We start from the raw sequence: 24765 nt of genomic DNA, 5'->3' as shown, positions 1-24765 counted from the left end.
CCATGCAATACTTTACATCGATAGGACAATTTTAACGTGTCTAAATTAACGAAAAGAGCTATCCGTCACGAACGTACATACCCTAATTATAGAAAAGCTTCGCTTTTAAAAAGCATGGCCTTTCCTTATTTGAAGTATTTTTCTTTTATTTCCACTGTGTTCCTTACTGTAGTGAGGGAGGGCAAGTGAAACAAAAGGGGAGAAGTGTAAAAGAAAGGGAATTGAAATGGTAAGTGGATAATGCATGTTATTCTTATTCTTTCAGGGATGGTACAATGGACGAGAAATTAATGTACTAACAAAGAAGACAAATACCTTCTGCAGATTTAAACTATTGGTAGAAATGTATTTAAACTATTTTTTTGTATAGACAAATCACAAATTAACCACATCACCAAATTTTCTAAGCCAACAAATGGTAGAACGAGTTTATAAACTTTTGGGACCAATCATAATTTCCCTATTTTTAATAGATTTTTAGTGGTTTTAATCGGTTCCATAATTTTTTTTCTATGGGATGCGCAAAAAAAATTTGCTATGCACTATTCCTTCCTAAAATAAGTAATTTTGAGAGGATGTAAATTATTATTGTATAATATACTAGAGACTATGCTCCTAGTATCTAAGGGTCTCTGTTTTAGAGGGTGAGAATATAGCTTAAAACCATGACAAGACTTAGCCTAGCTCCCCCCCCCCCCCAAAAAAAAAATATACTTTCAGTTCAGCAGTTAGATCCTTCGGTACAAACATAAACACAGACAGACAAACATCCTTTAACTTAAATTAAACATAAAATTATTAATACAAGGTAATTTTATTTTATTCAAAAATACATAGTAAAAATTATTTTTTTAAATAAAAACTAAATTAATGTTGAAAAAGCATAACAATGTTCAAAAGGAGCGCAATTATAAATTACATAAAATATAAAAACTACAAGGACAAGAATACACTATTAAATAAAAAAAAACATTTCATTGATTATATTCAAATGAAAATGGGAAAATATTAGAGTAACTATAGTAAGTTCATTTTTATAGTTCTTAAAAGAACCCTGCAAGAAATGCACCGATCTAACTGCTGAAAGACTTCCACAAGTAGATCCAATACCCCAAATTTAAAGCCTTAAGCTTTAATAACAAAAAAGTTCTAGGCATTTCAAAATAACATTTTATGTACAATGAAAATTTTGAAAGATACTCATTGCTCATAATAAAAATTTTGAAATTAAACTACGTAGCCTAGAAACAAAATTATAATCTTATTTTTGTCATAAATTTAGGTTGCTAGTAACTGATTATGTTTTTACAATAAAAAAAACTCATTTTTATAGTCAAAATCATTAAAAAAATTAAGTTTAATTTACGTTGTATGGAGAGTACTGTAGTATTTCCAATGAGATGTAATAGTTTCATTTGTTTCCGTTATGATTTTACACTGATTTTTTTCTAGAGATTTTGACTATGAAAAGTGGTGGTTTTATTGTAAAAAAGTAATCAGTTACCGGCAACCTAAGTTTCTGATAGTTTTATAATTTTGTGTCTAGGCGACGTGATTTAATACTGTAATTTTTATTATGAGCAATGGAAATCTTTCAAAATTTTCATTGTACATAAAATGTAATTTGAAATGCCTAGAACTTTTTTTGTTATTGAACCTGAAGGCTTCAAATTTGGGGTATTGGGTCTACTTGTGGCAGTCTTACAGCAGTTAAAGCATTGTATTTCTTGCAGGGTTCCTTTAATCTATGTGTAATGAGCTCAAATGATAGTTGCATAGACTGATGTAAGGTATTCGTTTATTGAAGTCAAAATTTACAAATAAAAATCCTTTTGCATAAATTAAAAGAGTATCTTTTTAGTGAATAATATCACAAATGAAGTAATTTTACAAAAACAAGCGCAACCAAAACAAGCTCATTATATTGCAGATGACTATACCAAGGATCTATAGGAATACCACAATGGCCAATAAATTGATGTACATTCAAAACAATGTGACTCAAAATTACCCCTTCTGTAGACTACAATTCGTGGTTGAAATGTTTTGACACTCAGCCTAATGAACCAGTCCATAAAATTTCAGTAAAAGTCCTCAAAGTTGTCAAGCCAACGAATAAGAAAATAGTATTACAAAACTTTAGGGACTAGTATAATAAACAGCCCAATGTCCTTAAGTTTTACAATAACGTTTTCTTATTCGTTGGCTTAAAAATTTTGGAGACTTTAGTGAATTTTGATTGGTTTGTTTATTTTGTTGAGTGTTCAAATGTTTCAACCTATAATTTTAAGCTACAGAAAGGATAATTTTGTGCACATAAATACATATATATACATCAATTTATCGGCCATTGTCTTATCCCTTTAGATCCCTGAGTAGCTATACTAGGAACTAATGAATCAGACAGGTATGGCAAGAAAACACTGGACCATTGTTACAACTGGGGAGGCTGCAAGACTGAAACAAAAAATATGGGTAATGGGTATTGTCGGTTTCGTGTCTTCGCCTCTAAAGGTTCGTTTCGTCGTATTTTTACAGTAGCTTTTCTTCTATTTCTAGCCCCTGCAGGGGGGTTCTAACCCTGCGGAGCAATTATTAACATTTACTTAACCTAGCCTAAAATAACGAATCAAAAGCTACAGTGAAAATTCGACGGAACGCCCCTTAAGAGGCGACAATAGTAATTATTATCTTAAATATCAGAATCATATACAAAAATATAAAAAAGGGCAAGAATATCAACATCCATAGAAGGAAAGCTCATAACAAAAGAAAATTATAAGAACATATAGGTAATAGAGATATTTTATAATAGAATTTCATTTTCATTATTAAAAGCGAAGCTTTTCTATAATTAGGGTCGGTCCGTCCGTCCGTACGTCCGTCCGAGATAGATAGCTTTTATTCGTTCATTTAGGCATGTTAGAATTGTCCTATCGATTTCAAACTTTGCATGATGATTCCTGTAGTAGTTAGGTACGATTTAGAAAGCATAGCAACTCTATAATCATTTCCAGAATGTCCGTACGTCCATTTTAAACATGTTAATTTTTCTACTTTTTTAACAACAATTTTTTATGTGATCTAATTATCCGTTTGATCTGATTTTTGGTATATTGATTCCTGTGACAACAAAGAACAATATTATAAGCGAAGCAATTATATAATCAATCCTAAAAATGGAAGTATGTCCATATTCATCATTCTGTATCAAGCAGTTTTTCAACAAATTTACTTACAATTTTGCTTCGACTCTTATACATTTATAATCCGATTATTCAGTTCTTACACTATACAAGTGTTAATGTCTGTTTGTCCTACCGTTTCAGTGCTTCGCTTTTATGGATGTTGTCATCCTTGTTTTAATACAAAAAGACCAGATAAATGGTATAACCAACAAGCGAAATAAATAATATTTGGGGGGCAGATGGAGAGGTCGTCAATTTAATTATGTGTTGCCCCCAACAACAGCTGAAAAACACCTATAAGTTTCGTGATTTTTTCCCGAATTAATTTCTTTGTTTGTAGGTATAAGCTACAAAAAGACTAATTGAGAAAGAATACTTTGTTTTCATAGATAAAAATCAACGTAGATCCTCAATAAGTTACAACTTAGTGTAGCTGTGTAGCTAAATAAAATAAAACTAAGATAATAAACTAATTCATAAATAAAACAAGGATGACAACATTAATAAAAGCGAAGCACTGAAACGGTAGGACAAACGGACATTAACACTTATATAGTGTCAAATCTGAATAATCAGAATATAAATGTATACCTATCTACTAAAGGAATCACCATGCAAAATTTGAAATCGATAGGACAATTCTAACATGCCTAAATTAACGAAAAAAGCTATCCGTTACGGACGGACGTACGGGCGGACGGACGGACCCTAATTATAGAAAAGCTTCGCTTTGAAAAATATACTTACCAATATGGAAAATCCATAAGTAGAGGAGAACCTGAAATAAATAGGTATTTTTTACAAAAAAATTATTAATAAGCTGCCAAAAGTTGCATGAAGTGCATTTAACGAGTTTGATTGCAAGCATAAATTACAAGAACAACATCCAACATATATGTATAATTTTGCTTTACAATAAATAGCACCACCAAAATAATCATCATGCTGGTTTTTCTATTAAACAGAACAGCCATAGAAATTGCATATATCCAAAAAATATGAATTTCAAGTCTTGATATTTTTAAAACTACCTGGTAGAAAATTCTAATTCTTTCAAATAAATGTCCCATAGATGTAGTTTAAACTATTGAACAGAAAAGAATATGCAGTTCACTAAATTCAAGTTTAAATGCACTTCGTTCAACTATACATTAAAAATTTAAGTACATTACATTCACGTCATACAAAAGGTTTTAAAAAGAGGCTGGGGACGTTAAAGAACCCCGCCTTTTAAGGAAGATTTTTTGCCTTCCATTATAATTGTGTGAAAGGTACAGTTACAAAATTTTCTGACTTTTAATTGCACAAATATGCAACTTTTTGTAAACTTTTTATGATCCATTAATTCTGGCGGCCATAGGAGCCATATAAAAATCCAGGTAAATTTTAAAAGGTGCCTACAACGTTTTAAATCTAATTCTTAATACCTTTTTTTGCTCCAAACACAAAGTAACTTAGGTGATATTACCCTAATAATATACCTAGATATTTGAGGCTTAAAAAAAATAAATGACTTACCTAAAGTTTGAATGAGGACAGCAATTGCTGTTGAAATACTATGAAGTCCAATAGAAGCATTTCTCTTGCTGGCTACTATCAGAACTAAAACAAATGAATTCTAATGTTAAATCTTTCATAAATGGAATGGTATTCGTTGAAAATTTTCTATAAAACCAAACATGTATTTCAATACCGGTTTATAACGGGTTCTTGTTCATCAAACCTCAAAATTAAATTTGAGCCACAATTATCAGCCATTTATTTGAGTTAAATTATTTTTTTCTCGTATTCTGTCGAATCCGGTGGATAGAACCGGTTCTCATACATACGAAAAAACTATGTCTAGCATCGTATTATATTTAGCTTTCTACGAATATAAAAATGTACAATCATAAGATTAAAACCAGTTTTTTATCTTATAATTGTACATACTATATCCGTGGAAAGCTGTTTATAATACGATGCGAGAAAAAACTATTATTCCATTTTTCAAATTTCCCCCACCCCAACATAAAAATTAAAATAAGAGATGGGAGGTGTCGTTTTTTTTCCTATGTGGGTCATTTGCCCTGCGGAGCCACTCAGCTACTCTATATAACCTAACCTAATCTAAAGGAATACACAAACAAAAAACTAACACTGACACCCTCCCCCCCCCCCCCCCTCTTGAGCTTTGTGTAAAATCGCCAAAGAACGTGTCCTAACTTTTGTGATTTTTTGTCAACCCATTCGTGACGAGCTCCCAAAGTTCAAAGTTTTGATTCGACGGGGTTAAAAAAAATTTTTCTTCAAATATTACTCAACATAATTAAAAAAGTAAGGTGTCAAATTAAAAATCATCTTGCTATTTTTGTTCATAATGGCAATTGTCTTCTTTTTTTGTTGAGTTTTAGTACCTTAAAACCAACTTAATTTTAAAAAAATTAAATTGCTTCAAAAATAAGAGGTCTACCAAAAAACGATTGCATATCTAAATTCTATGGATCCTTATACATCTACTACTTACTAAAAGCACCGACTAGCTATTTTTTTTAATCACAAAAGTTAGGACACGTTCTTTTGTATTGTACCTGTAGCAACAATAGAGCAAAGAAGGTAAACAAGGTAACTTCCCTGAATAACAATTATTATATTAATGATAAACAAAATAACCACTTCTTTAGATTACAATTAGTGGTTGAAACGTTTGGATATTCAACCTAATACACCAACCAATCAAAAGTTCAATAAGTCACCAAAGTTGCTAAGCCAACGAATAAGAATTTTAAACTTTGGGGACTATTGTAATGTCACCTCCCTTCCTGTTCCGTAACTCTATTGGGGGAAAATGATTTTTTCGGCTGCTTTTTTGGTGAAGATTCACCTTTTGACAAAGAGCATACAGCATACAAAAGACATAGAGACTTTTTTTTGAAAGATTTTCTGCTTTTCTATTGTTAACTAATCACATATACTCTCACTTTCGTTTTCTTATTATGACCACCGAACCTCTGCTTTATAACTGAATTTTACTAACAAAAACGCCAGACACAAACTGACCATTTCAAGTTTAATACAAACATTGCCACTGATGATAAACAAAATTACACAGTCAAAAGATTAAAATAAATTTTTACCCAACAATTTAGAGCCAAGGAATGTGAGAATATAATAATAATATTAGATAACAGTTTAATTTACACTCCGTTGTCCCTTCCCTACCTAGCAGTATAGCTCTTTACCACTACACGTGTTTCTGGCGAATTTTTTAAAGAAATATTTTGGAGAATTTTTGTACCTGGCTATGTTTGAGAATTGTAAAAAGTAGAATGAAATTTGAAAATAACACAAAGATGGGATTCTCTATTAAAGTTGGCATTTTACCAAAATATGCAAGTATGTCCTGTTTATCTCTTTTTAATTGTTAAATTTAAACTAAACTCAAGTACAAGAGATAATAATATTATTCTATCGTATTATAGTTGATAATGAGGACATTATTGCATGGAAAATAATTTGGGTAAAGCTTTCATTCAAAATTTAACCTTTTGATGATACATAAGGATGTAAATTAATTGTAAATTAATTATCCCTTGTGTTTGAATTTCATTATCTATCCAAACCTTATTGATGACAAAAATCAGATTTTTAAGATTTTACTATATTTCTTTATTCTTTCAATAATTCCCATCGTTTAAAATACAATCGTTATTTAACGCACATCTTTCTGCTGATATAAAAAGAAAAAGAATATAAGATTTAAACCAGTTTTGTTAGCCCCGAGGTGCCAAAAGCCCAGGCTAACCATACTATTATTAGTTTTATGATTTTTATTTTAATATTCATAGACTATTGTCTTTAATATGATGCTATACATGATTATTCAGTATAGCTGAGAACCGGTTTTAATCCAGCGGACATTAATCGGTTTAGAAGTCATACTGAAAAATAATATTATCTTAAACAATATGATTTCTTCCATGCGACAAATAATACATTATTTCTTATCTTATGATAAGCCATGGATATCAGGGAGATATTACTTGAATTTATTAAAGAAACTGCATTATAAGATAATAAATAGAAACCTTATCTCTTATTTAAAGTGAAGAAAATTGAAAACTTATCCCTTAATTTGAGATGTCCCTAATTAAACTTGCATATTAAATACACCTGTTAAAAATTACGTTGCAATTAGGTAAAAACAAGGATGACCACCTCCATAACAGCGAAGCTCTAAAATCAGAATTAAGGACAAACGAACAACGACTCTTGTAGAGGATAAGCAGAACATTAAATTGTAACATAAATTTGTTGCAAAATGCGGAAATACAGGATCTGTAAAAGGACATACTTTAGTTTTTATGATTTAATAATAGAGATGCCTTGCTAATATTTGTTCTTCTAGAAGCCATTATTCAAAAAATCAGATGAATGGGATAAGTGAAGTCAAAAAGTTAAAAATTAGCATGTTTTAAATTGACGTACGGACTTTCTGCTTCCTAAATTCTACCTAATTGTATATGAATCATTATGCAAGATTGAAATCGATGGGACAAATCTAACAGTGTCCTGTGAAAAGAGCTATCAAGATAAAAACAGGGGCTAAGCTGTGATGAAGTTACAAATATAATTTAGTTTACTAAATTTACTTAGAGAGTTAATAATATTTCGTATATGTACTTGTATGTAAAATCATAATAATGGGTATTTTTCGCATCGTATTATAGATAAGTAGCTCTCCACTGATATGAAAATGAACAATTAAAAGATTAAAACAAGGCTCGGGCTAGCAAAACTGGTATTTTTTATTTTTTTTTATTTTAATATTCATAGAAAACTGGCTTTAAAACGATAAGATACATAATCTTTCAGTATGGCCTAGAGCCGGTTCTAATCAAGCGGATATTAATCGGTTTCGAAGTCATACTGAAAAATTAATATTAATTTTATAAATAATTGTTTAATTTCTCTTTTAAATAAAAATTTCTAATAAAAGATTATACCTATAAATGTTAAAAATTAAGTTTTAATTTTATTTAAAATTTCTTTAAATTATTTAAAAACAAGCCTTAAATCCGAAAAATGGGCGGAGTTAGGTTTAAATATGTTGGTAGGGGGACAGGGGCGTCCAAGCTTTTTATTTTGGGGGGGGTAAAAATTTTTGAAGGGGGGGGGGTAAAATGGCGCGCGAAGCGCGCCGCAAATTTTTTTACCCCCCCGCAAATTTTTTTACCCCCCTAAAAATTTTTACCCCGGGGGTAAAATTTGCTTGGGGGGGGGGGGGGTAATTACCCCCCTGAAATCTGTTGGCAGGTGTAAATTTAGTTTACCCCCCCCAAAATTTACCTCCGGGGTAAAATTTTTTGGGGGGGGTAAACTAAATTTTATTAAATATATAGTATTAAAAATGCGCGCGAAGCGCGCAAAAATTTTTTTATTAGAGATTTTTTATTTTGGGGAGGGTATTTACCCCCCCAAAAGGATTCAAGAAGGAGACGATTAGGCAAGCAGCTGCCGATCTAGCCAGACTGCAGCTCAATAGCAGCAATAGCCAGGTCGTGATGATGAGCAAACCCGTCATTTACACCACCAACGGACCTACCCCCAGCCACCATCAACAACCCGCGACAAATAGTCAATACAGCCTGGCCAATGTAAATGGACAACCGGCTGCTGTTACAAGCAACTCCAGCCCTGCGGACTCCAACCTAACCAACCCGGAGTTTTATACCCTTAAAGCGTTGGAGGAAAGTGTCAACTTTGAAGAATTACTAAGACGACAACTACGCAACATATGTCACCAGTAACCAATTTATGCAAGATTTTAAAGATGAATTAAGTGTTGATTTTAGTTTTCCGTTTCAGTTTGAAGAGAATACCTAACAATATTTAATAGTACCTATTCATTGACTGTTGTACATTATATGTTATTGTAAAATTATAATTATATATTTATTTTACTACTTTTCAGTCTAAATATTAACTAATCCATATGTTTGTTATCTCGGTTGTATATAATAAATCAAATAAAAAATATTCTTTGTATTTTCATCGAATAAGTTTTCAGCGAATAAAACAAAAAGCGCGGCGGTATCAAATTTATTATTTTTATGCTTTTAAAAAAAATATTGTTATTGTTGAAAATGGTACCTAACAAATATTCATAATAAATGAAATCTTTTACTTTTTATGTTTTTGATATCCTAAATAATAGATAAATACTACTTCGATTTAATGGATGTTGTCATCCTTGTTATTAGTGTGTTGACTAGTGTTCTTAATTGTAGGAGAAGAATATAACCATAGTAAGGCAGGAAAAAATGAAAGTGTCCTTCGGTGGTTTCCCTCAAAGCGCCTAGTCGAGCAGAAATCGCCACCTCTTTCAATTTTGTTCTTTATGCCAAGTTTATTTGGTTGTGGGTAGCCCATGCAGGGTTAAGGCTTTCCCCAGTAGTTAGATATAAGGACAAAATTTCTTCTCTTACTTTCAATCTATTTTTTGATGGGTGAAGGGGGGGAAGTATCATTTCTCTAAGGTAATTTAGAGGGAACGAACCTGGCCTCTTAAATTTTGAACCATTAGTTCGGGTGTCAATTTTAATCACTAACCATGCTAAAAGTAAAAAATATTTAGATAATGACACAGCCTGTCTGCCTATCAATCTGTTTGTTTGTACCGAAGGATCTCGCTAACCACTGAACCGATACTGTTCTCCATAACAGGTCCCGGGAGGGCTTATAACTATTTTGGGGAAGGGTACCAACACCCTCCCAAGAGAAATCACAAAAATATCCAAAAAAAATTATATTCTTAAAAACTTCAACGCAACATAGCAAAAATCTGTAAACATGTATGATATCGATTGAAAAAAAAGTGCTACTGTCTTGGGGCGTAGCCGCTATCCATAGATCAAACCTTTTGGACAACGCCCCTAGAGGCTGGTGGCGAAGTCGCTAGTAATTAATATATTGCAGTCATTAATAAATTTCAATAATCAAAAATAAAAATAGACACAGAATACGTGGATATTGTGAGAGATTCTTGCATACCCTGATAAAATATTTCTCCGAGCTGGCTAACACCCCCCGGGCCCCCCCCTCCAATTTACCTGTTTGCATATTTAAACTTTCTAATCCCGCATTTTTATCTGAAAAAATACAAAAAAAAATTTGAAAAGTTGTAAATGATTAAAAAAATAACCACAAGCATAGATATAGTACATATTATAGGACATAAGTTCATAACAGAATTAATTCAACAATATCTTTGGAAAAATCAATATTTTTGGTTTAATAGTTGGTTTATTTTTGGCTTGATAATTGGTAGGGTGTATGGCATGGGCGGGCAACTGTAGGAAAACTTTTTTACCAGTCAATTTTAAAAACCTGGTACTTTCAAACATCATAATATTTTTTAAATGCTATTTAATGAGTTAGAAAATCAAAACAAAAAATGAGGTGGGGGCGGGGGGGGGGGGGGTGGTTTCATTATAAAAATACTGTAATCCCATCCATAAATATGAAACATGAAAGGTCTGCCTACCTTTCTTTACCCCCTAATGGTTTTACGACCCCACGAAGTAAAAAATCCTAAAACCTATAACTCTGACATGAGGATCTTACATAAAATGGAGAATTCAATCTGTAAAGTGGTTAGCTAGATCTCAACGGATAAACTAACAACTCGAAGATATCCTAATTTTAGATTGGCTAGGCTGATACAATTCGGAGGGAGTAGGGGACATCCAAAGTTGTTTGGAGGAAAAATGCTTAGTTACCTATCCAATTACCTTCAGTTTACAATAATCGATTTCAATAATACAATAGTGTTACAATTTTAGATAATTATTACAATGGGTAAAAAGTAAAAGTTTTTTGCTCTTTTTAAGAGTAATAAAAGTAATATCAACTTTAAAACTCTTGAGTTTTTTATTTTACATTTTTAAACTAGGTTTATTTTTTTTATATTACACAGCAATTTTGAAAAAAGTATGCCGTATCTTAATGCTGTTTAAACATTTTGGTATCCACCACGTCAAAATAATCTTTGTCTTCAGAAAATAGTTGATGGTCCTCAAATTGCTTAGTCGAGAACAAAGAACCTCCCCCCCCCCCTTATTGTGATATAAATTGAAAATAATGGATAGGAATTATTTTTACATTGGTTATTTATTACTTTATGACATGTTAGGTTGGGTTATATTAGTTGCCAGGTATCCCTGCAGGGTTAGGGCACCGCAGAATAGACCCTTCAAGGGTCAGACATAAAAAATTACTCCACATTATTTTCAACTAATTAAAAAAAATAAGGAGGAGGTGGGAGTTCAGTGCTCTATTGGCACTAGGAGAGATTGCACCAAATATCAAAATTTCAAAACCGAGTTTTGTTCAATTACAAATTCTTTAGAAGAAAGTAAATTTGTCTTTTATTAGTGTCATGCCAAAATGTTTTAATGGCATCAATGGATACTTAACTTGGTACGTGATATTTAACAAAATTATTATACAATATTTCAATTAATTGGTATTTGGTAATTATGCTAAAAGCATAATAACAGATTTCTTTTTCTTTTAATTCTTTGAGACTCGCCTAAAAATAATAAAATTTTGTAGATAATGTATAAAAAAAACATACATGACGTATGTCTGTCTGTCTGTGTGTCCAATAAGATCTCAGTCCCCATTTTTAGAGTAGCTTTAAAATAGTTTATTTCAGATTATTAAAGGGATATATTCAACACAAGTAAAAGAACTAATACTTTATTTGAAATAATAAATTTAATATTCTAGATGGTGTCTCAAACACAGCAATGCGACCCACTTAAAAAGGAATTTCTGGCAGACAGAGGTTTTTAGATAAAACGTACCTTAAAAAGCTGCAAATATCCTTCTTTGGCTTGGTTTAGCTGCTGTTTGTCTCGAATTTTTCATTTGTTTACCTAAAAAATGCAAAATGGGTGCTTTACCACAAAGCGTCTGTTGAAAAAAAGCATACTTTTAAGTTACCAAAAATATACCTAAGTACATATCATAAAGATTTGTTTTTATAAATTAAAGAAATGCTTGTTCATGGAAGAGACGCAAAAACCCAGGGAGTAAGGGAGGGGACAATGGATCGAAAATTCAATTTTTAAGAAGTCTCAGACTTTGGGGACTGGCTTAAAGGGAATGTGCACGAATACAGCAGATTCTTACTGATTTTGGGGACTTGCGCATCAATGCCCCGCTAACTAGCTGAGCTAGTTTTGAATATGCAGACAGAAAAGTTTGTTATTTATCGCTGGTTTTAACAAATATTTTTTCCCAAGAAAATGTCTTTTCATGTATACAGCATGACCCTCAAAAAAGTATTTTTAAGCATCTGCAGCCCTTATTTCTCAATGAATTATAAAAAAATGCTTATGTCCTTGTTCTCCATAGTATTCCACATAAGTAGATATAAAAATATTTTTTTTACCTCCATTAACACCGGAGATTTTTAGAGCTAAAGTTTTGAAAAAGTGACTGAGAAAAAGAATTTTTTTTTGTTTCTCTTATTTTTTGGATGGTTATATTATGTTTTTCTGGCAACTGAATAATGATACACAAAGAAAAACAAGTTAACTAATTATTTCTTTTTTATTCCACCAAAAAATATAAATTTTTAATGGCAAAAAATACTACTGAATGAATTGATTATTTGCAAATTTTAGGTTATTTATTAACCCTTATTTGAGAAAAGGATTAATTATGACAGTTGCTCCGCCTACTTTTCTGACATCTCAATAATTTAATAGGGGGTTAATTAAGCTTTTTAGACAAAAAAATCATTATGTTTTAATTTTATTTTCTTTATAACTTTTTTGTTATTAAAGTTAGGATTGTGAAACAAAAACAATTTTCCTGCTATATTCATAAAGATTTATTTGGTTTTTTAATCTTAAACAATTTTGCCTAATAAGTAAGTTTTTCAAAATATCATTAAACTAAAAAGACTCAAAAAATATGTGTAAAAAAATGCTTATTACTCAAAAACTAAATTTTTTATTTCATTTTTGTATAAAATTTCTGCTAGTAACAAAAATAAAAGGATTTCTACCTTAATTTTGCTAAAAAAGTCATTTCATGTTAAAAGTTACTCTTTCCTCAGTCACTTTTTCAAAACTTTAGCTCTAAAAATCTCCGGTGTTAATGGAGGTAAAAATAATATTTTTATATCTACTTATGTGGAATACTATGGAGAACAAGGACATATGCATTTTTTTATAATTCATTGAGAAATAAGGGCTGCAGATGCTTAAAAATACTTTTTTGAGGGTCATGCTGTAGAAACTCTACTGTGATATTTATGTATTAAATAATCTAAGAACCGCTTGAATTTTGGGGTCAGTTATAAATATATAAGAAGGGTTGTGGTAGTTCTAAACAAGATTTTTCTAGTGGTTAATTACAGAATGTTTACTACATTGTGATGTGTTGATAATTTAATTTTCAAGTAAATGATTTTTTTCTTAGAACTAATTTTGTTCTAAATTTGGTTACCATGATCCCTTAACAATTTTGGTAAAATTTTCTTGAAAAATCTGGTTTTTATTGCTTTTCAGCGAACCCTCTTAAATTGAATTAATTGCCCATTGTCCCCTCCCTTACTCCCTGGCAAAAACCCCACATAACGTATAGAAATTGAAAATCTGAGAAAAAAAGGCGAAGATGCGCAAGTTTGTATTTAGACAGACACTCAGACATACATCCAACTACTTTAGCATATAGATTTCCAATAACTTCAAGGTACGATTGGAAGTTAAATACTAAAGCTTTTAGCATAAAAAATGAAAATTCTGTAAAAAATTGACAATTATCTCCTAATATTATGTATGGATATAAAAAGCTGCATACCTTTTTCATAATTTCATAAAAAGCAATGTAAATTTAAAGCACACTTTTAACCTGTTAGATTTAGCATTTCTTTACTTCATCTTTGAATTTCTCTATTACAAATATTCATAAAATACCTATTCAGTATAATTAAGTTTGTAAGAAAGTAAGCTGTTACTCGTAATTTGGTGCTTTCCCTTTTGAAGCAAGTCGAGCAATGAATCCCCCTTGTTTAAAATAATCTACAAATATATGGGGGGTATAAGTTTTTCCATATGTCTAGCTGTGCCAGTTAGGGCCCTAACCCTGTAGGGCCTTTACTTGTGGTTCCCTAACCCTGCAGGGCTATCCAAGACCCTTTGATTGCAAATCCTAAGTAAGGCAGATAGTTATAAGCAAGCAATGCTAGTTTGTGGGCCATAGCATAGCAGGGTGGGCATACAAAAAGCCCACCCAAAAAACCCACCCAGGGTTTTTTTTAAAAAAACCAATAAAACCCCCATAAAAACCCTTAAAACCCTGGGTTTTTAAGGGTTTTTGGGTTGGGTTGGGCTTGGCTTTTTAAAAAAACCCTGGGTTTTTCCCCAACCTGTAGCATAGCCTAATTTCTTAATATAAAGCTGTTTGGACCAAGACTGAATCCAATCAAAACACAGATAACATTGTGGTAAATTCGCGGGTTAATTATTGTATGAATGCCTGCTGCAAAAACATGTTTGTGGGCCTTCTTTGTTGGCCAATGGTGAGTCTACCGCCGTGCCCAAAAGAAGTAAATCCTTGGTTACAGAATAAAGGAATAAGTAAACGACTTTCTAGAACATAATAAGTCCATGTAAAGTGCAACAAAAAAAAAAAACTTTTAAATTTTTTTAAAACCACAACACAAATAACACTTTAAATTTTTTTTTTTGGTGAGGTAATGGGCTTCTATAATAGCTTTAAACAGTTTTTGGACATGTAGAAATCTTCACTGTAAAGTAGATTCTAATAGATTCAGCGGTTTGCAAGATTCTTCACACAGAATTACATACATCCTGTTACTTTTACATAAGTATGAGTAAGTAGAGGCAATACTCATATATTTTAATTTGTGCCATTTACTCCTCACTTTACTCCTGCCTCCGTTATGTGAAGACGAATTGCCGTCATTATACAGAAATGACTGTCCACCACCGCCGTAGGGTATAGGAACAAAGTCCATGTGACGTCTTTGTGGCGATATTGTTGGAAGAACCTAAAACAACAGTTACTTGTTTAGACAAAATAATAGTTAACTGGAATTTAAAATTACTTTTTTACGTCTAAAAGATATATATCTTTGCTATTCCTTAATTGAAATATATGTTATCATTTGGATATAAAATTTATTTTATTTATCAATTGAATTTTCTAGGATGTCCGAACAAGTTGAGCGATTTTTTCAAGTTTTGCTCGACAATATTTTTGACCCTTATAAGGCCCAAAGGCATAATAATCCAAGGTCTTAATCTATAATACAAAGTAGCTTGATGTCTCTCCGTCCGTCCGTCTGAAGCTTAAGATCTCGGTAACCTCTGAACCGATTGGATTCTACTCTTCAGGGAATACATTTACTGGTCCTGTGGTGGTTTTAGGCTATTTTCTTGGGGTGAGACACCTTCATTCCCCAAAAAAAAACAAAAAAAAACCTAATTTTTTTAAGGCAGGTTATTTAAAACATTGGTACAATGGTGCTGCAGCACCACTACCACAATTTTTTTTTTCAGGCAGGTAATTAAAATATTGGTGCTGCATTACCAACACCACAGTTTTTTAACTCTTGGGGCAAAGCCCCTAGAGGCAAGGGGCAAAGCCGCTAGTATGTATATAAAATAGAATTATAGGCATGGTTACCTGGGTATAAGTAGGATATTGAGAATGTATTGGATAGTTGTGGTGAGGGGATAATGTTTGTGCCTGAGTTGTTATAGATTACCTGGGTATAAGTAGGATATGGAGAATGTATTGGATAGTTTTGGTGAGGAGATAATGATTGTGCCTGACTTGTTACGGACTCCCTGTTTAGTTGCCGCGGTAGATATCCTGGATTTTCTCTGATTAAATTATGAATTTTTAGATGTGTATTATCTATGCATTAATTAGGACCCGCGACCGTGGCTCAACACATTGCGCATCCGCTCATCCTCAGGGAGGTGATAGGTTCGAATCTCGATCCTTCAACGCGTTATAATAAAATACGTTAAAAAAGTTATAATTAACTTCGTCCGCGTTCCGTCAGCCCATAAACTATTTTCTTGGCTGCTCTTCAAGTTAGATAGACTGCACATTTTTTTCTTTGAAGATACCATTTACCAAAGAAAATCCAGTATTCAACTTACATGGTCCTTCATTCTGTCAGTCAAGCTACAAAATACATTTATTCTATACTTAAATGAGCGACAACTTTTTCTAAATTTAACTTTATGAAATATTTTGAAAGATTTGTTATGATATGTGAAAGTTTTGTGATTAGGTATCTAATATTAATATTTTCTTTTTTCTTTCCCCTTATTTTATGACCACTAATCATCACCTTTAAAACTCCTTTTAATAGGTTGTCTAATCATGATTTTTTATGCTTTTACATACTCAACTCGTGGATTTTGTCCTCTGATTTGTTGATCTCTGCTTTAATGGATGTTGTCATTCTTGTCATTTGCGTTTTTGTAAGTTATCCAAACATTGGAGAAAACAAATAATGGGCATACTGATTACAGACAGAGCATCAGACATACTTACACAATGTATAAGCTACTTTGCTTCTAAAAATTTCTCATTCCTGTACGTTAAACAAGTTGGCTTCATCTTACACCTTGGTCCAGTTTCACCTTAAAGTTTTGATATTTTTATAAAATATCATTACAAAATGAGGATGACAATATCCATGAGTAGCAAAACACAAAAAAAAACATAAAGGTAATACTCACAAACAATTATAAGAGAAGATATCTAAAGGTTATAAATCAAGAATATTTTTTTAATTATGAAACCTTTGACATATATTTTTACATTCATATTTTTTAGCATGACTAATATACCGACGGATGCAGTTGGGTTGAATAGCATCCGCGATAATCTCAATACTGCCATAACGTTACGATCAGACTAACGGAGTGCAGGCTGGACAGGCAAAGTGAATTACAGAGTAGCTTTGCTTCTAAAAAAAGAATTTTTATTTTCTTACCTGTATCAGATGAATAGGGATGGAAACCATTAGTTGTGGTGGCTTTCTGAGATGGTGAGGTGTAATTTGTTGATAATGGAACAGAACTGTTTGTATACAATCTACTATGTGTGTTCATTCAACAAGAACACAAAAAGTTTTAGATGCATTTAGACTGTTTATAGAAGCAATATTTGTAACTAGAGGCTACAACCCTTGATGACACAAGGGACACTAGAATGAGAGGTAGGAGGATGTCGAAAATATACTTTTAATTTTAGATTTGAAAAATACATTTTATTTTAAGTGATTCACCATTGGAGGGTGGAGGTACCCTCACCAAAAATAGTTAAAGACCTTCCCTGGATTTATGAGAAGATACATTGGAAAGGAAAGCCATGACAAAATCCTTTGCTGCACACATAAAGACATCCTGTTACTTTTTTATAAGGATAAGAATCATTTCTATACCTACTAGGAGAAAGAAAGAATCAAGGGGGGGGGAAGTTTTGACACATTTGCGTAAACCTGGCACCCTGGCTTTATCTTTGGACTAAGAGGGTAGGTTATTAGGGATAAAATTATTCTTATATGATGAATTTCACGAAGTTTTAAGATTTTTTGGATAGGCCTCCAGGTTCCGGAGCTCCAGGCCTCCAGGTGGTCTCTGGACAGGTAAAAAAATAAAAAATTTCTTATTTGGACAGTTAGAGGTAAGTTTATAAAATAACATAACCTTCTTTTAATATATTATTTACATATTTGAAGAAAAAATTACAATCGGCCTCCAGGTTCAGGTGCTGGAGGCCTCCAGGTGGCCTCTGGACAGGTAAAAAATCAAAATTTCTTATTTGGACAGTTAGAGGTAAGTTTATAAAACAACATAACCTTCTTCTAATATATTATTTACATATTTGAAGAAAAAATTACAATCGGCCTCCAGGTTCAGGTGCTGGAGGCCTCCAGATGACCTCTGGACAGGTAAAAAATCAAAATTTCTTATTTATACAGTTAGAGGTAAGTTTACAAAACAACATAAGCTTCTTTTACTATATTATTTACATATTTGAAGAAAAAATTAGAATCGGCCTCCAGGTTCAGGTGCTGCAGGCCTCCAGGTGGCCTCTGGACAGGTAAAAAATCAAAATTTCTAATTTGAACAGTTAGAGGTAAGTTTATAAAACAACATTACCTTCTTTTAATATATTATTTAAATATTTGAAGAAAAAATTACAATCGGCCTCCAGGTTCAGGTGCTGCAGGCCTCCAGATGGCCTCTGGACAGGTAAAAAATCTAAATTTCTTAGTAAAACAGTTAGAGGTAAGTTTACAAAACAACATAACCTTCTTTTAATATATTATTTACATATTTAAAGAAAAAATTAGGATCAGCCTTCAGGTTCAGGTGCTGGAGGCCTCCAGGTGGCCTCTGGACAGGTAAAAAATCAAAATTTCTTATTTGAACAGTTAGAGGTAAGTTTATTAAACAACATAAGCTTCTTTTAATATATTATTAAAATATTTGAAGAAAAAATTACAATCGGCTTCCAGGTTCAGGTGCTGCAGGCCTCCAGATGGCCTCTGGACAGGTAAAAAATCTAAATTTCTTATTAAAACAGTTAGAGGTAAGTTTATAAAACAACATAACCTTCTTTTAATATATTACTTACATATTTGAAGAAAAAATTACAATCGGCCTCCAGGTTCAGGTGCTGCAGGCCTCCAGGTGGCCTCTGGACAGGTAAAAAATAAAAATTTCTAATTTGAACAGTTAGAGGTAAGTTTATTAAACAACATAAGCTTCTTTTAATATATTATTCATATATTTGAAGAAAAAATTACAATCGGCTTCCAGGTTCTGGTGCTGCAGGCCTCCAGATGGCCTCTGGACAGGTAAAAAATCTAAATTTCTTATTAAAACAGTCAGAGGTAAGTTTATAAAACAACATAACCTTCTTTTAATATATTACTTACATATTTGAAGAAAAAATTAAGATCAGCCTCCAGGTTCAGGTGGTGCAGGCCTCCAGGTGGCCTCTGGACAGGTAAAAAATCAAAATTTCATATTTGAACAGTTAGAGGTAAGTTTATAAAACAAAATAACCTTTTTTTAATATATTACTTACATATTTGGAGAAAAAATTACAATCGGCCTCCAGGTTCAGCTGCTGCAGGCCTCCAGGTGGCCTCTGGACAGGTAAAAAATCAAAATTTCTTATTTGAACAGTTAGAAGTAAGTTTAAAAAACAAAATAACCTTTTTTTTAATATATTACTTACATATTTGGAGAAAATTTACAATCGGCCACCAGGTTCAGCTGCTGCAGGCCTCCAGGTGGCCTCTGGACAGGTAAAAAATCAAAATTTCTTATTTGAACAGTTAAAAGTAAGTTTATAAAACAAAATAACCTTCTTTTAATATGTTACTTAAATATTTGAAGACAAAATTACTATTGGCCTCCAGGTTCAGGTGGTGCAGGCCTCCAGGTGGCCTCTGGACAGGTAAAAAATCAAAATTTCTTGTTTGAACAGTTAGAGGTAAACTTGTAAAACAAAGTAAGCATATTTTCAAATGTTATTTATGTATTTCAGGTATAACCTTAAAAATATTTACCTCAATAATTGAAAATAAACATATTTTTTTATTATATTACTTACCTACCTCATTGATATCAAAAATTCAAATTACCTTCCATATTTTATACTAGGGACCGTTGGGAATCAATAATAATATAATAAATAATATATTAAAAGAAGGTTATGTTGTTTTATAAGTTGACCTTTAATTTTGATTTTTTACCTGTCCAGAGGCCACCTGGAGGCCTCCAGCACCTGAACCTGGAGGCCAATTGTAATTTTTTCTTGAAATATTTAAATAATATATTAAAAGAAGGTTATGTTGTTTTATAAACTTACCTCTAACTGTTCAAATAAGAAATTTTGATTTTTTACCTGTCCAGAGGCCACCTGGAGGCCTCCAGCACCTGAACCTGGAGGCCAATTGTAATTTTTTCTTGAAATATTTAAATAATATATTAAAAGAAGGTTATGTTGTTTTATAAACTTACCTCTAACTGTTCAAATAAGAAATTTAGATTTTTTACCTGTCCAGAGGCCACCTGGAGGCCTTCAGCACCTGAACCTGGAGGCCAATTGTAATTTTTTCTTGAAATATTTAAATAATATATTAAAAGAAGGTTATGTTGTTTTATAAACTTACCTCTAACTGTTCAAATAAGAAATTTTGATTTTTTACCTGTCCAGAGGCCACCTGGAGGCCTCCAGCACCTGAACCTGGAGGCCAATTGTAATTTTTCTTGAAATATTTAAATAATATATTAAAAGAAGGTTTTGTTGTTTTATAAACTTACCTCTAACTGTTCAAATAAGTAAATTTAGATTTTTTACCTGTCCAGAGGCCACCAGGAGGCCTCCAGCACCTGAACCTGGAGGCCAATTGTAATTTTTTCTTCAAATATTTAAATGATATATTAAAAGAAGGTTATGTTGTTTTATAAACTTACCCCCCCTTATTCAATGAGGGAAAGGACACTTGTAGAGATTCTACTCTTCATAATATTACATATTAAATTAGCATATACTGGAAAATTAATTTCTCAGTGATGTTTAAGTTATTGTGTGTTGAACACTCCTGCATGTTATTTGTCCTTGTTGTCTAGATGGTGATGGCGTTGCTATCATCTTTACAATAACAAAAAAAACATTAACGATAATTTTAAAATTTGCTGGGTAGCACAGCAATCGTAATTTTTTTTTACAATTATCTCTTACAATAAGTACATCTCAGTTTAGTTCAAGGTAGATTGTTAGAACTGTAACCGACATAATCTGAAATACTAAATACTCAATAATGCAAAGTTTGCAAGCATAAATGCGCGATTATTTTAAATGAGTATCAGTGGACCTTGCAAGATTATTTATAGACCATTTTTATGCTGCTTATAACAATGTTAGTGCATTAGATGTACATTAAGCAGAATGGTAGATAGCAGCATTAATAGTTGTTATTTCTTTGAAATGCGCAAGATCCGTTGTTATTGTTGATGGGCAGCAAAGATATTGTGTAATTAGTTTTATGTTTCCTTATCAGCTGGCATAGATCTACCATTGTTGTTGTTTTCACAAGTGACCCAGGAATACTGCTGAAAGTAATAGCAATTGTTATTCATACATTTTTATGAAAATCTACGCTACATGTCAAGCTTGAAAGTCTGTCAGTCTTTTAAACTATAGTATTCTCCTCTTCTTTTAACCAGAATAACTTGTGAGATTATCAGACTGACGGTCAGACTTTGACTTATAGAATAGCTTTGTGACTTTTAGATGATACAAAATATGTTTATGAACTCACACACTTTATTTATTTACACTTCTTATAAATTCCAGATGTAGCATTTCATTTTTTTAAAATCTAAGCTTACGTCTTGACAATGGATATAATATACGTGGATATTATGACAGGGGTAACATTGTCATCAATATAGGTTACGACTTAAGTCCTAATGTATTAATAAGTACTTTCCTCTAGTAGAAGGGGAGGGGTTGGGTAAAAAGGTCGTTATATTAGCCAGCTGAAAGGAACATTTTATTAGAGTAGATTGCTATGACTAACCTTGTTGTGGAAAGAATTGTCCTGGATACATATGGCATCATTATCTACATAATTATCATCACATCCAACATCTGGTGCATCATCTAAAAATACTTAACCATTTTTAGCAATAGATTCATCATTCTCCCCCCCCCCCCTCATCAACTTTAAATGAAATAAGTTTGGAAACTTTTAAAAATAAAATAAGATGACTGTCCCGTCCCCTTCATGTACATTGTTCATAAAGACAAAGCAGCCAGAACTACAGAAAATCTTTTTCCATTAATATTGACCCCTAAAGTTTTTAATTTAATAGGTAGTTCATTACGTAAGTTTACTTCATTAATATTGCGGAAATTACAGTTTTAAAATAGGTACACAAAATAAAAAGCTTTAATATCAAATGATTTGTTTTAATAAATTGCATTTATTAAAAGAGTAATTGAAAGATTAGTAGTTTGTAAATTAGAATGTTTTTCAACCTATTTTAATTAAAAATGTCCAAAGACTTGAAGATATATTTCGATTTTAGCACTAATTCTCATTTCATTTTGTCCTTTGTGTGAGCCAAACAATATTAGCTAGGTCATTTTAAAGATGAGATGAAAAATTAACCATTACTCAAATTACTTATAATTTAATTTAAATGGCTAAACATTATTCCTTGATTATCTAAATTATCATCAGCTCCTTGTGTGATCTTTCCAACAAGCGTGGTTGTGTTCAGATCAGCAGATTCAGATTCAGTTGTTGAAGGTTCTTTTAATTTATCTTTATAACCATTTATAGCAAATGCAACAACAATCCTATTAAATAAAGTAATAAGGGCTTTTTGTCTGAAGCTTAAGATCCTTATAACTACTGAACCTTTCTATTTTCAGGTTTAATTATTGGAATGGGTTTCAACTTTTTTTAGCGCCCCCCTTTGCCTCTTTGAATACAGCGCCCCTAGAGGCCGCTAGTTTTAGATATAATAATTATCTAGAAAACTGGTCAAGTAATTTCAGTTTGTGTATAATACAAAGCTCTTTAGCGTAAAGACTAAAGAGTAAGACCTCAAGTAATGATAAATGAAGTAAGTAAATTGGAAAATAAAATGTAGCATAAATACAAAAATTCTTTCAAATATTTCACTCTATATAAAACTAAACAATCAAACAACATTTTACTAAAAAAAGATTTTTCTCCATCATTTATCTATCCATATTCCATATACATATTAATAGAAAAAAATATTTTTGCAGTTATAAGAAAATTGCCTGAAGTTAATTTAGAAGCTGTGTTATTAGTTTGAGACTGGTTTTCTGACTGCGTCGCATTTAACACTGTTGATACTAAGAGAGTGGATTTTTATATAATGACTCCTAATACGATTAGGCTTCACTGCTTCTATATATCGACATGCAAGTGTATCCACATTAAGCATTTAAGGTTTTTTTTACGACGGATTGAAATATAATTTTTTCAGATTTATAAAAATATAATCTTCCATGTCTTACTTCAATATACCAAAACTAAAGTAAAAATGGATGTGTGTGTGTAGTGTGCATTGGTGCAACGTCTGTTAAATAGCTTAAAGCCTGCCCTGGACCAACACATTTAATGGATTAATTGATAGGGGCATCGTATCTCAGTGGTAAGCACTGGGTTACGGTGATGAGAGCTCGAGTTCAAGTCCCCATGTGGCAACTCGAATTTCTCAGTTGAATAAGTTCACGCAACTTCCCCTGGTTGTGTAAAAAGGGAGATTATTGAGTGGTTTGGATACTTAATAGTCACGTACATAATATCTGTACAACCCTGATTCCAAGCTCCTCTGCGGAGAGCGTCATTCAATACGGTGACCTAATTTGGGACACCTGCAATACTCGGCGAGGGTGAGGTAATAAAGAGTAGCTCCCTTGAGACAGCGGGTCAAGGCATAATGTACTAGAGCGTGGAGCTTGATATCCCTCATGGCTATACAAAAGTGTCTCGTCCTTCTCCATGACTACTTAGGTCCAAACACTAAGAAACTATGGCTACACACACACACACACACACACACACATGGATTAATTGTTTTTTAAAAATGGTGAATTTAATGCAAATGAAATGTATTATTGAAAATAAAATGGTCTCTTCCTGCAATCCCGCTGTATGCCTCAATGTATGCTATGTAGGCGGGATCAACACAGGAATCCTCTTTTCCTGGTCATTAGATATCAAGATTTAACAATCTTTTTTTCCAAATAATTGTAATCTACTAAATGGGTTAATTTAATATGTTTGTTCATCACAATTGGGTGTGGTCATCAATTTATCGTTTGTTGTCTCGTCAAGGATTTTCTAAGGTGTTTGTGATCCAAGTAGGGAGGGAGAGGACATTAGGCTGTCTATTACTAAGTCACCAAAGTTTTATAATAACGTTCTCTTATTTGTTGGCTTAACAACTTTGGGAACTTCAAATGAATTTTGATTGGTTGGTTTATTAAGTTGAGTGATTAAACGTTTCAACCACTAATTGTGACCGAAAGAAGGATTAATTTTGTTTATTATCATTGGGGATGTAAATCAATTTAAGATCCCTGGATGAAAAGCCTGTCACGCAAGAACACATTCACTTACTATGTAACCAACCTATTAAATGACTTGTAAAGTAGTTTCATTAAAAAAATAAGTTGTGCCTCTGGCATTTAAAGCTCTGTATTCAAAAAGTAGGGAAAGTAATAGCATAAAACCACATCGGGACATAAGTGAAACTTCCCTAAGATGGAGAACTCAATCAGTTTAGAAATTATCTCAATTTTAAAGTACAGAACAAAAAACTACTATTTCATAATTATAATTTTGTAACATCTTGATTCCTGATACTGATGTGGGAGTGGGAGGATTATTGACTATGGGTACTTCTGCCATTACACCATGGATAGGATTCAAGGTTTCCTCTTCAATAACAGGATACCTAAA

At 32.2% G+C, this 24765-nt stretch overlaps 1 protein-coding gene and 1 long non-coding RNA gene across 16 annotated transcripts in view; both read right to left on the bottom strand.

The window, feature by feature from the left end:
- Positions 1–1784: 1784 nt before the first annotated feature.
- Positions 1785–10320, bottom strand: LOC145305939 (uncharacterized). 3 transcript variants are annotated; one of them, XR_013874837.1, is made up of 6 exons: positions 10280–10320; positions 9727–9783; positions 5759–5801; positions 4707–4790; positions 3936–3966; positions 1785–2457 (listed from the first exon to the last, which is right to left on the bottom strand). It is a non-coding gene; the product is annotated as an uncharacterized LOC145305939 (long non-coding RNA). The 3 variants fall into 3 exon arrangements; XR_013874838.1 differs by lacking the exon at positions 5759–5801 and having other exon boundaries at positions 10280–10314; XR_013874836.1 differs by lacking the exons at positions 9727–9783; positions 10280–10320 and adding an exon at positions 6466–6610.
- The window catches only part of LOC145305937 (uncharacterized), a 39020-nt gene continuing 24566 nt past the window's right edge, over positions 10312–24765 (bottom strand). For 4 of the 13 annotated variants that reach the window (XM_080147820.1, XM_080147829.1, XM_080147827.1 and 1 more), the window contains exons 21-35: positions 24666–24760; positions 23943–24009; positions 23076–23152; positions 22482–22575; positions 21838–21922; positions 21311–21367; positions 20859–20909; positions 17227–17332; positions 16825–16870; positions 15979–16099; positions 15133–15258; positions 14724–14800; positions 14097–14137; positions 12038–12109; positions 10312–11760 (exon numbers count right to left, since the gene is read on the bottom strand). In XM_080147820.1, the coding sequence (XP_080003946.1) occupies positions 14122–14137; positions 14724–14800; positions 15133–15258; positions 15979–16099; positions 16825–16870; positions 17227–17332; positions 20859–20909; positions 21311–21367; positions 21838–21922; positions 22482–22575; positions 23076–23152; positions 23943–24009; positions 24666–24760 (1018 nt within the window). In that variant the 3' untranslated portion in view covers positions 10312–11760; positions 12038–12109; positions 14097–14121. Of the gene's footprint in view, positions 11761–12037; positions 12110–14096; positions 14138–14723; positions 14801–15132; positions 15259–15896; positions 16100–16824; positions 16871–17226; positions 17333–20858; positions 20910–21310; positions 21368–21837; positions 21923–22481; positions 22576–23075; positions 23153–23942; positions 24010–24665; positions 24761–24765 lie in introns of those variants that run through there. The other 9 variants (XM_080147831.1, XM_080147824.1, XM_080147828.1 and 6 more) reach the window with 9 other exon arrangements.

This window comes from Acartia tonsa, chromosome 14 (genome assembly GCF_053477335.1).
Source record: "Acartia tonsa isolate MP-2025a chromosome 14, ASM5347733v1, whole genome shotgun sequence".
Lineage (NCBI taxonomy): Eukaryota > Metazoa > Arthropoda > Copepoda > Calanoida > Acartiidae > Acartia > Acartia tonsa.
The sequence above is the reverse complement of the archived record's forward strand: the minus strand, read 5'-3'. Positions and strand labels throughout refer to the sequence as shown.